Genomic DNA, 12,065 nt, shown 5'->3' with positions numbered 1-12,065 from the left:
GGGTTATATGATGTCAGTAGTAGGACTATGGGGGTCTCTGGGGGGGTTATATGATGTCAGTGGTAGGACTATGGGGGTCTCTGGGGGGGGCTTATATCATGTCAGTGGTAGGATTATGAGGGTCTCTGGGGGGGGCTTATATCATGTCAGTGGTAGGATTATGGGGGTCTCTGGGGGGGGATTATATCATGTCAGTGGCAGGATTATGGGGTTCTCTGGGGGTGTTAGGAGGACGGCTGAGAATTGGGGGTAAACCTACCTAATGGTCACTCAGAGGAGAAAGTCCATTGATTGGTGGATGGTGGAGAGTCTTCTCATCAGTCATTTCAATCAGTCAGGGAAATCCCTGCATTGAGTTCCCGGGTCTGTACACCCGCTGTGCCCATTATGAGGGGTTCCCACCATCCCTGTGCTGAGTTCCCGGGTCTGTACCCCCGCTGTGCCCATTATAAGGGGTTCCCACCATCCCTGCATTGAGTTCCTGGGTCTGTACCCCCACTGTGCCCATTATGAGGGGTTCCCACCATCCCTGTGCCCATTATGAAGGGTTCCCACCATCCCTGTGCTGAGTTCTGGGTCTGTACCCCCACTGTGCCCATTATGAGGGGTTCCCACCATCCCTGTGCTGAGTTTGGGGTCTGTACGCCCCGCTGTGCCCATTATGAGGGGTTCCCACCATCCCTGTGCTAAGTTCCCGGGTCTGTACCACCACTGTGCCCGTTATGAGGGGTTCCCACCATCCCTGTGCTGAGTTCCTGGGTCTGTACCCCTTCTGTGCTCATTATGAGGGGTTCCACCATCCCTGTGCTGAGTTCCCGGGTCTGTACCCCCGCTGTGCCCATTATGAGGGGTTCCCACCATCCCTGTGCTGAGGGACACCCCAAGGTGGGTGGGAACTCACTTAGAGGAGGCCATGATGAGGAGGAAGCGAAGTGAATTATATTCTGAAGGTGTCACTGGAGGTCCCATCAGACCCCACCTAGATGGCCTCTTAGATTCGATGCCACGAACACATGTACACATTTCATTACCCCCCCCCTCCCCCGACTCTGCTCGGATCCGGAACGCCTCCATACGTTCCGTTCAGGATTTTCGCATCGCGTTCCGGCAGAAAATAATCCCCGAAATTCGGGAAAAACAAACACGTCCCGACGTTCGGCTTTGATTCCTCCGATGTGATTTGTTCGGCCAATTAGATGATCAATTTCTATTTGGTTGTGTAAACGACCCCCTTCCCTGCGTGGCGTCTCCGCCCCTCCCCCCCCCCCCTACAATTCCCGGGACGGCCGGCCCCCTTTTTACATACGCCGCGCAAAAGTAAATATGGAGCTTCTCCTTCAGATCCGTCGCCATTCTTCAAACATTTATATTTTGGGATAAAAGCATTAATAGGGAAAAGAATCGTTCTTCATATTGATGGGAAAAGGCGACACAAAAGCTGATTATCATCCGAATCGAATGGCGCAATTCTTGGAGAGACGACTATTAGCAGCAGAAGACGCTTTTAATTTGATCTTTTTCTCTCGTCCTCCTTAATTGATGGTGTATGGAAGTGATCAAAGTTGGCTGATTTGCATAGCGCTCTACATCAAACACTCCACCGCTCTCTGGGGTCCTCATGAAACACTTGCCACTGCAAAACAGAGCGAGCGCCAACAGGGGGGGACAGCGCTCGGGGGTGGGCACAGCCCCCCAATCCTGCAACCCCATGTTAACGCTGACAGCGCCGGTTTGGTGGTGCGATCTGCCGCCGCGCTCCGGATTGTACAATTCTGAGGCCGATTGTTATCTTTATTATAATGTGAACTCTGGCCTTCGTAGAGTTTGTGTCTGTCCTTCCCACCGGCTCCTCCCCTTCAGTCTTGCACAGGTGTACCGACTCCTCCCCTTCAGTCTTGCACAGGTGTACCGGCTCCTCCCCTTCAGTCTTGCACAGGTGTACTGGCTCCTCCCATTCAGGCTTGCACAGGTGTACAGGCTCCTCCCATTCAGTCTTGCACAGGTGTACCGGCTCCTCCCCTTCAGTCTGGCACAGGTGTATCAGCTCCTCCCCTTCAGTCTTGCACAGGTGTACAGGCTCCTCCCATTCAGTCTTGCACAGGTGTACTGGTTCCTCCCCTTCAGTCTTGCACAGGTGTATCAGCTCCTCCCCTTCAGTCTGGCACAGGTGTATCACCTCCTCCCCTTCAGTATTGCACAGGTGTATCGGCTCCTCCCCTTCAGTCTTGCAGAGGTGTACCGGCTCCTCCCCTTCAGTCTTGCACAGGTGTACCGGCTCCTCCCCTTCAGTCTTGCACTGGTGTATCAGCTCCTCCTCTTCAGTCTGGCACAGGTGTATCGGCTCCTCCCTTTCAGACTTGCACAGGTGTACCGGCTCCTCCCCTTTAGTCTTGCACAGGTGTACTGGCTCCTCCCCTTCAATCTTGCACAGGTGTACCTGCTCCGCCCCTTCAGACTTACACAGGTGTACCAGCTCCTCCCCTTCAGTCTTGCATAGGTGTACCAGCTCCTCCCCTTCAGTCTTGTATAGGTGTACCAGCTTCTCCCCTTCAGTCTTGCAGAGGGTTACTGGCTCCTCCCCTTCAGTCTTGTACAGGTGTACTGGCTCCTCCCCTTCAGTCTTGCACAGGTGTATCGGCTCCTCCCCTTCAGTCTTGCACAGGTGTATCGGCTCCTCCCCTTCAGTCTTGCACAGGTGTATCGGCTCCTCCCTTTCAGTCTTGCACAGGTGTACAGGCTCCTCCCATTCAGTCTTGCACAGGTGTACTGGTTCCTCCCCTTCAGTCTTGCACAGGTGTATCAGCTCCTCCCCTTCAGTCTGGCACAGGTGTATCAGCTCCTCCCCTTCAGTCTTGCACAGGTGTATCGGCTCCTCCCCTTCAGTCTTGCAGAGGTGTACCGGCTCCTCCCCTTCAGTCTTGCACAGGTGTACCGGCTCCTCCCCTTCAGTCTTGCACAGGTGTATCAGCTCCTCCTCTTCAGTCTGGCACAGGTGTATCGGCTCCTCCCTTTCAGACTTGCACAGGTGTACCGGCTCCTCCCCTTTAGTCTTGCACAGGTGTACTGGCTCCTCCCCTTCAATCTTGCACAGGTGTACCTGCTCCGCCCCTTCAGACTTACACAGGTGTACCAGCTCCTCCCCTTCAGTCTTGCATAGGTGTACCAGCTCCTCCCCTTCAGTCTTGTATAGGTGTACCAGCTCCTCCCCTTCAGTCTGGCACAGATGTACCGGCTCCTCCCCTTCAGTCTGGCATAGGTGTATCGGCTCCTCCCCTTCAGTCTTGCAGAGGGTTACTGGCTCCTCCCCTTCAGTCTTGCATAGGTGTATCGGCTCCTCCCCTTCAGTCTTGCACAGGTGTATCGGCTCCTCCCCTTCAGTCTTGCACAGGTGTATCGGCTCCTCCCTTTCAGACTTTCACAGGTGTATCGGCTCCTCCCTTTCAGACTTGCACAGGTGTAGCGGCTCCTCCCCTTCAGTCTTGCACAGGTGTACGAGCTCCTCCCCTTCAGTCTTGCACAGGTGTATGAGGTCCTCCCCTTCAGGCTTGCACAGGTGTACCAGCTCCTCCCCTTCAGTCTTGCACAGGTGTACCTGCTCCGCCCCTGGACTGGAATAGCTTCCTCTGATGTCACTGCACACTGTGAGCTTCTCACAATGTGCATTAGAAGCTGCAGCCAATCAGATAGGGCTCCGCCTCATTTCCTGGCTGGAGGAGGCCCAGCATCATCTAGCGCTTTCCTCTGCAGCCTGACTGTCCCTGGCCCCGCCCCTTTCATTCGTTGTATTTCAGGTCTCTCCTAGAGGATCAGCAACATGATTGGGCGTTACCTATGTAAATGAACCTGCCAAAGAACGCCCACTCCTCCATACTGATATTTGCATGACTCCTCCCAAGAGCCCGCCCACTGCTCGCATCAGGAATTATGTCTCTTGAGAGGAGCACTGAGGCGGGGATGTTTTCAGGAAGCTATATACAGCCCCCCTACTGGCCCCACCCACCAGCTACGATCTGCCTGCATTGCATAGAGAAGCACAGAGACCCAGTGATTATTATTGGGTCTAAAATAAGATATATAATGAAAAAAAGTATTTTTTAAATGTGAATTAGGGTGAGAGGAAAGTTGTTCCGTTGTTCCCCTGTAAGTCCTGTTGTCGCCCTGTAAGTCCTGTTGTCGCCCTGTAAGTCCTGTTGTCGCCCTGTAAGTCCTGTTGTCGCCCTGTAAGTTCGGTTGTCGCCCTGTAAGTCCCGTTGTCGCCCTGTAAGTCCCGTAGTCGCCCTGTAAGTCCCACAGTTGCCCTGTAAGTCCCGTAGTCGCCCTGTAAGTCCCGTAGTCGCCCCGTAAGTCCCGTAGTCGCCCCGTAAGTCCCGTAGTCGCCCCGTAAGTCCCGTAGTCGCCCCGTAAGTCCCGTAGTCGCCCCGTAAGTCCCGTAGTCGCCCCGTAAGTCCCGTAGTCGCCCTGTAAGTCCCGTAGTCGCCCTGTAAGTCCCGTAGTCGCCCTGTAAGTCCCGTAGTCACCCTGTAAGTCCCGTAGTCGCCCCGTAAGTCCCGTTGCTCTGTTTTGGCGCTCGTATGCTAATGTCGGTGTTTGTCTTTGCAGGACTCAGACAGCAATAAACTGCGCTCGCTCTATTCCTTCCGAAGCACGTCTACCTCACCACACAAGCCTGACGAAGGAGCTCGCGATCGCAGCGATCTGATGACCAGCGTGAACTTCGGGACGCCAGAGAGACGCAAAGGCAGCCTGGCCGACGTGGTGGACACCCTGAAACAGAAGAAACTGGAGGAAATGACGCGGACGGAACAAGAGGGTGAGCGGCGGCGGCTTGTCAGACGCGTGTGTGGGATGCAGAGAGCGCACTTGGCGATGGCCCGGGCAGGGATTAGACGCGGGTTGCCATGGCGACACCTCCTGGAAACGCTAAGATGACTGACATGTGTTGCGTTGGCACGGCGAAACTTTCTGTCTTGTAGGCTGTAGCTTTGGTGCGTTGGGGGGGTGGGGGGGGGCTCTCTGGTTGGTTGTGTTCTGCGAATGTTTGCCTCTTATCTGGCGTTGGCGCGGCGGCGGTGGTAGTCGCACGATAGATCCACCCCCGGCCAGCTGTGTCATACCAGAGACCATTAACCCTTCATTAGGGAGCGCGGCTCACATAACAACAGCTGGAGTCGCATGTCGCGGGCTGGCAGCAGCGAGCGTCTTGGCACCGGGCTGGCGCCGCGCTCCCATCAATGGCGGTTTGTGTTTCTCTAGTTATTTGTTTTCAGAAAAAAAATAATAAATCGACCTTGAAACAATTCGGCTCGGCCGGTGACGCTGACCAGATGCTGCTGACAGTAGACCCGGCGCTGCAATGACGGGTCACGTGACTCCCGCCATCTCTGCTGTAGAGGAAATCATTGTTATACATTGTTGTAGATTAGGCGCTCGGAGGCGGAGCCGTGCGTTCTGTCTGCGACACGCTTTTATTGGTGAGATTTTTGGGATACATTCCCAGTGGGGGGAGGAGGGGGGGTGATGGGGTGTACCTTTTATCTTCTACCCCCACTCCGGGGCAAGGTAAGCCAGTGCCCAGGGCAAGGAAGCCAAACTGCGCCCCCCCTTCATTATGTAGGAGGTTGGGGGGATGCTACCCCCAGCAGTTATCCGCTGGAGTTCACTGGTGCCCCCATCAATATAGTAGACTGCTGCGCCCAGGGCAACCGCCCCTCCTGCCCACCCCTTGTCCCAGCCCTGATATAAATGTTTATCAAATAGTTAAAGTGAACTCCAGTTAAATTTCCACCCCCCCCCCCCCCCCCACCATGCTCCAACCCCACCCCCCCATTATATTTAATATACTTACCTTTTTCTTATTGCTCCTCCCTCCAGTAGTGGCGGTGGCAGGAGCAGTGGTGGCAATGGTGGCAGGAGCAGTGGTGGCGGTAGCAGGGGTGGCAGTGGCAGGAGCAGTGGTGGCAGTGGCAGGAGCAGTGGCAGGAGCAGTGGTGGCAGTGGCAGGAACAGTGGTGGAAGGAGCAGTGCAGGCAGTGGCAGGAGCATTGGTGGCAATAGTGACAGGAGTAGTGGTGGCTATGGTGGCAGGAGCAGTGGTGGCAGGAGCAGTGGTGATGGTTGTGGCAGGAGCAGAGGTGGCGGTAGCAGGGGTGGCAGTGGCAGGAGCAGTGGTGACGATGGTGGCAGGAGCAGTGGTGACGATGGTGGCAGGAGCAGTGGTGGCAATGGTGGCAGGAGCAGTGGTGGCGGTGGTGGCAGGAGCAGTGGTGGCAATAGCGACAGGAGTAGTGGTGGCTATGGTGGCAGGAGCAGTGGTGGCAATGGTGGCAGGAGCAGTGGTGGCTATGGTGGCAGGAGTAGTGGTGGCTATGGTGGCAGGTGCAGTGGTGGCGGTGGTGGCAGGAGCAGTGGTGATGGTTGTGGCAGGAGCAGAGGTGGCGGTAGCAGGGGTGGCAGTGACAGGAGCAATGGTGGCGGTGGTGGCAGGAGCAGTGGTGGTGGTGGCAGGAGCAGTGGTGGAGGTGGCAGGAGCAGTGGTGACGATGGTGGCAGGAGCAGTGGTGACGATGGTGGCAGGAGCAGTGGTGACGATGGTGGCAGGAGCAGTGGTGACGATGGTGGCAGGAGCAGTGGTGATGGTTGTGGCCAGAGCAGAGGTGGCAGGAGCAGTGCTGATGATGGTGGCAGGAGCAGTGGTGGCAATGGTGGCAGGAGCAGTGGTGGCAATGGTGGCAGGAGCAGTGGTGATGGTTGTGGCAGGAGCAGAGGTGGAGGTAGCAGGGGTGGCAGTGGCAGGATCAGTGGTGGCAGTGACAGGAGCAATGGTGGCGGTGGTGGCAGGAGCAGTGGTGACGATGGTGGCAGGAGTAGTGGTGATGGTTGTGGCCAGAGCAGAGGTGGCAGGAGCAGCGGTGACGATGGTGGCAGGAGTAGTGGTGACGATGGTGGCAGGAGCAGTGGTGGCAATGGTGGCAGGAGCAGTGGTGGCAATGGTGGCAGGAGCAGTGGTGATGGTTGTGGCAGGAGCAGAGGTGGAGGTAGCAGGGGTGGCAGTGGCAGGATCAGTGGTGGCAGTGACAGGAGCAATGGTGGCGGTGGTGGCAGGAGCAGTGGTGACGATGGTGGCAGGAGTAGTGGTGATGGTTGTGGCCAGAGCAGAGGTGGCAGGAGCAGCGGTGGCAGGTATTCCTCTAGGACTGAGTGCATTCATGATGAGTAGCGCTCAGTCCTGGAGTAGTGTGGGCCCAGTCTGTGGTCTGTGTGATGGGGCGCCCCCTAGGGGGAGTGTAAATACCAGGCTGAGCTCACAGGGATTGGGCAGAATGACGAGACTGTTGTGTGCCCGCCGATGCTGGACTGAGGAGGAGGAGCCTAATGAGGGGAAGTACAACTTTGGTACAGTTTCTTCTAACATGGGAGATGGAAAAAGAACCGGAGTTCCACTTTAACCCCTTCCTGCCCAGCTTTTCTTTTAATAGGGTCTTTACACCCAAGGTGGGGTGGAAGGGGGGGGGGCGGGACAGAATGCCCCATCGTGTGAGCCTTGTGATTGGCTGTCACAGCCAATCCTGGCGAGAGACCGAGCGTTGTCTAGGAGCGCTCTCATGGACACACATGCGCACCGCGTGGGTGGTAATGCCCGCCCGTTATGCAGGCCACCGGTAGGAAACAAGTGTTTGTGCCCCGCCCCCTCTCCATTACATCACACATGATTGACAGGGAAGGGAACGTTCTCGCAGCGTCGCGGCTCCGCGTTGCGTCACAGATACATGAAGGAGATTCCCGGAGATGGATGTCTCATGTGACGCACTGAATGAAGGACGGGAAATTGATCCAAAAACTGTTTTTTGTTCTTTTTACAATGAATATTATTAAACGGACTAAAAGGTTTGCACATGGAGGGTCGCCGGGCGGATAGCGGCGGTCCGCGTCCGCGGTAACAGTTGGAATTGAATTGTACAGATTGTTCCGTGGCGATCAATAACGCTCATTGTGTGCGGACGCCGACGCTCGGAAATTGAATAGACGATCATTTCTGTGTCACATCAAACGCGCGCCGCGATCATCCCACCGAGAGCGACAATGGCGCAATGGAGGGGGGTCTGAGTTCACAGGAGTCAGAGACCCCAGGAGGGGGGAGGGGCTCTGCGGACATCATTGTATGAGAGAGAACACAGATCGCTAACATGGAAGAAAAATATATTTGAAACGCTACAATGTTGGCCGTATTCAATTTAAAAAAAATATAATTCAATAAATATATATATAAATGCGTTTTTATTACAAAATATATGAAAAATATTTTTTAAAATACATTGAATCATTTTTGGAACGCATTTACAAATATATGTAAAAATGACTTTTTTATATGTTAAAAAAATCAGAAGAACATATTTATAAAAATATTTTTTTTGTATTTAGTTTGTAATACATTAAAATGCCGTATATGCAAATATATATATATAGAATACGGCCAAAATCCTAGTATTTCAGATATATTTTTCTTCCATGTGGGTGTGGTCGGAGTGGACATGTGGGGGATGGGATGGGGTGGGGGGGGGGGCGTACAGTATGGGGGTTAATGATGAGCGAAGTTTGGAGTTTCCATTTAGAAATGTTCCCCCTCTCACCCCTGAACACTGGGACCCCCCCCCCACCTGGTGTAACCAGATTATAAGGGGCGGGGACAGACGTTCACTGATTGGTTACTAGGGGGACCCCCGCCTGCCACCACCTAGTAGTAGATTGGGTTTTGCTGCCACCGCAATGCACATGTGCGTGCTGATTGGCTGCTAGCTGTGGGTCAGCCGCCATCGCAGATAATCAGTAGTCAGCAGCCGGGACCACCAGAAAAGAGTCCTTAAAGGGGACCTCCACCCTAAACCGAATCTCATCTTGCCCTGGCTCCTCCCCCCCCTCTTCTATTTTATGTTTTACCTCCGTTTAGGTGAGAATGACATTTGAGTCTGCCCCTCCCCCACCAGACTCTGCATGTGTGCTTCGGGTCCCGGCAGCCCCCCATGGCACACGCAGGTTTCCCCATACGTCTGCGCATGTGCAAAGACAGGAAGTATGGAAATCCCAAAACTTTGCTGGGAAATATCCTGCATGTCCGGGCCAGGACCCCCCAGCCAGGGAGAGCCATGATGGCGGTGCCTCAGGGGAGGTGGAGCCACCAACAACGGGTTGAAGTCCTTCTTTAATCATGTATCATTTTGTTCAGTGAACAGATTGCAACAATGTAACTTTGTAGCAAGTCATAAGTCGCTTCCACCCTTCAAGACATTTGATATTTGCATAGCCCCTCCCAAGAGCATCGGGACTGAGGGCTCTTGAGAGAAGTCCTGCGGCAGAGTGCTGGGAGGTTTTCAGGAACCTATGTACAGTACCCTGCCAGCCCCTCCTACCTTTCATTGCATAGAGAAGCACAGAGACCCAGTGATGACATCGCTGGGTATAAAATAAGGTATACAATGAATATGGAAAGGCTTTATTTAAAAATGTGTTCAGCACGTCGATGGGGGGGGGGGGGGGGGGGAAACCAGGGAAGGCAAAATATAAGCAGAAATACATTTGCACCCGGTGACTAGCCTGCTGAAACACGTCCTGAACTCCTTCACCCTCGGCCTTGTCATAACGCCATCTCTGCTCTCCTGATTTCTGTCACCTCTCGGGGTTTGAATGTCCTGTGATGACTTATCTGTGGGCACTGAACAGAAGAGAGAAGCTTTGTTTATCAGATGGTGTGCAGAGCCCATACCTAGGAAGGAGAGGGGAAGCTGAGTCAGTGCTGAGAGATTCACTCCGGGCTCCACATAGACCTTCCGGCCGACCACGAGTGTGAAATCAGCGTTCTCCCTGCTTGGAGGCCAAACATTGTTTTTTTAATTGTACATTTTATGATTTATTTTGTCTGCATGATATTGATGGAGGTGTCAGTTACCATAGGTACCATAGACCCAACCCAGCCTAGGAACCCTTCTCCCAACTCAAGCCAACCTGGGTATCCTACACCCAACCAAAACCAACCTCAATACCCTACATCCAACCTATCCTAGGTGCCCTACACCCAACCAAAACCAACTTCAATACCCTACATCCAACCCATCCTAGGTACCCTACACCCAACCAAAACCAACCTCAATACCCTACATCCAACCTATCCTAGGTACCCTACACCCAAACAAAACCAACTTCAATACCCTACATCCAACCCATCCTAGGTATCCTACACCCAACCAAAACCAACCTCAATACCCTACATCCAACCCATCCTAGGTACCCTACACCCAACCAAAACCAACCTCAATACCCTACACCCAACCAAAACCAACCTCAATACACTACATCCAACCTATCCTAGGTACTCTACACCCAACTCAACCTGGCTATCCTACACCCAATCAAAACCAACCTCAATACCCTACACCCAACCAAAACCAACCTCAATACACTACATCCAACCTATCCTAGGTATCCTACACCCAACTCAACCTGGCTGTCCTACACCCAACCAAAGCTAACCTCAATACCCCACAACCAACCTATCCTAGGTGCCCTACACCCAACTCAACCTGGGTATCCTACACCCAACCAAAATCAACCTCGATATCCTACATCCAACCTATCCTAGGTACCCTACACCCCACTCAACCTTGCTATCCTACACCCAAGCAAAATCAACCTCGATATCCTACATCCAACCTATCCTAGGTACCCTACACCAAACTCAAGCTGGGTATCCTACACCCAACCAAAATCAACCTCAATACCCTACATCCAACCTATCCTAGGTACCCTACACCCAACTCAACCTTGCTATCCCACCCCCAAGCAAAATCAACCATGATATCCTACATCCAACCTATCCTAGGTACCCTACTCCCAACCTAACCTGGTTACCCTACACCCAACCCATCCTGGTTTTCCTACACCCAACCAACACCAACTTCAATACCCTACATCCAACCTATCCTAGGTAACCTACACCCAACACAACCTGGTTACCCTACACCCAACCCATCCTGGTTTTCCTACACCCAACCGAAACCAACTTTAATACCCTACATCCAACCTATCCTAGGTACCCTACACCCAACTCAACCTTGCTATCCTACAACCAAGCAAAATCAACCATGATATCCTACATCCAACCTATCCTAGGTACCCTACTCCCAACCTAACCTGGTTACCCTACACCCAACCCATCCTGGCTATCTTACACCCAACCAACACCAACTTCAATACCCTACATCCAACCTATCCTAGGTAACCTACACCCAACACAACCTGGTTACCCTACACCCACCCCATTCTGGCTATCCTACACCCAACAAAAACCAACCTCAATACCCCTACATCCAACCTATCCTAGCTACCATACACCCAACTCATCCTGGATATCCTACACCCAACCAAAACCAACCTCAATACCTTACATCCAACCAAAACTAACCTCAATATCTCGCATTCAACCTATCCTAGGTACCCTACACCCAAACCAACCTGGGTACCCTACACCCAACCAAAAACCAACCTCATTACCCCACATCCAACCTATTGTGAGCACCCTACACCTAACCCAAACTGGCTGCCCTACACCTAACCCATCTTGGGTACCCTACGTCCAACAAAAAACAACCTCAAAGCCCTACATGCAACCTATCCTAGGTGCCCTACACCCAACCCAACCTGAGAAACCTACACTCAAGCTAACCCAAACTGGGTACCCTACACCCAACCAAAACCAACCTCAGTACCTTGCACCCAACTTTTCCCAGGTACCCTACACTCAACCAAACCAGGGATTTTTACACCCAAACCTACCTGGGTACCCTACACCCAACCAAACCTAGGTACCCTGCATCCAACCCATCCTGAGAAGCTGACACCTAACTAAACCCAAGCTGGTTAAGTGTTGTAATGTCAATGCTGCTGGATAGAAACCTGTCAGCTGAGAAATTCAGGGGCTGCCAATGCTGACCTCCTTCTGACTCTCATGCTGATTTTCTGGCTTCAATACTTCCCCAGTCACCTTCATGTAACAAGGGGGCAGGTTGGGAAAGTTA

The 12,065-nt window shown here is 53.1% G+C and overlaps 1 protein-coding gene across 1 annotated transcript in view; it reads left to right on the top strand.

Annotated features, from left to right (window-relative positions):
* The window catches only part of LOC149427450 (transcription factor Sox-6-like), a gene marked incomplete at its 3' end in the record, with an annotated part of 177,594 nt that overhangs the window by 56,780 nt on the left and 108,749 nt on the right, over positions 1-12,065 (top strand). The window contains exon 3 of the mRNA XM_089668017.1: positions 4,600-4,810. Within this exon, the coding sequence (XP_089524143.1) occupies positions 4,600-4,810 (211 nt within the window). The remainder of the gene's footprint in view (positions 1-4,599; positions 4,811-12,065) is intronic.

This window comes from Staurois parvus, unplaced genomic scaffold (assembly GCF_062004578.1).
Source record: "Staurois parvus isolate SC_StPar_1 unplaced genomic scaffold, SC_StPar_1.0 ptg003749l, whole genome shotgun sequence".
Classification (NCBI taxonomy): domain Eukaryota; kingdom Metazoa; phylum Chordata; class Amphibia; order Anura; family Ranidae; genus Staurois; species Staurois parvus.
The sequence above is the reverse complement of the archived record's forward strand: the minus strand, read 5'-3'. Positions and strand labels throughout refer to the sequence as shown.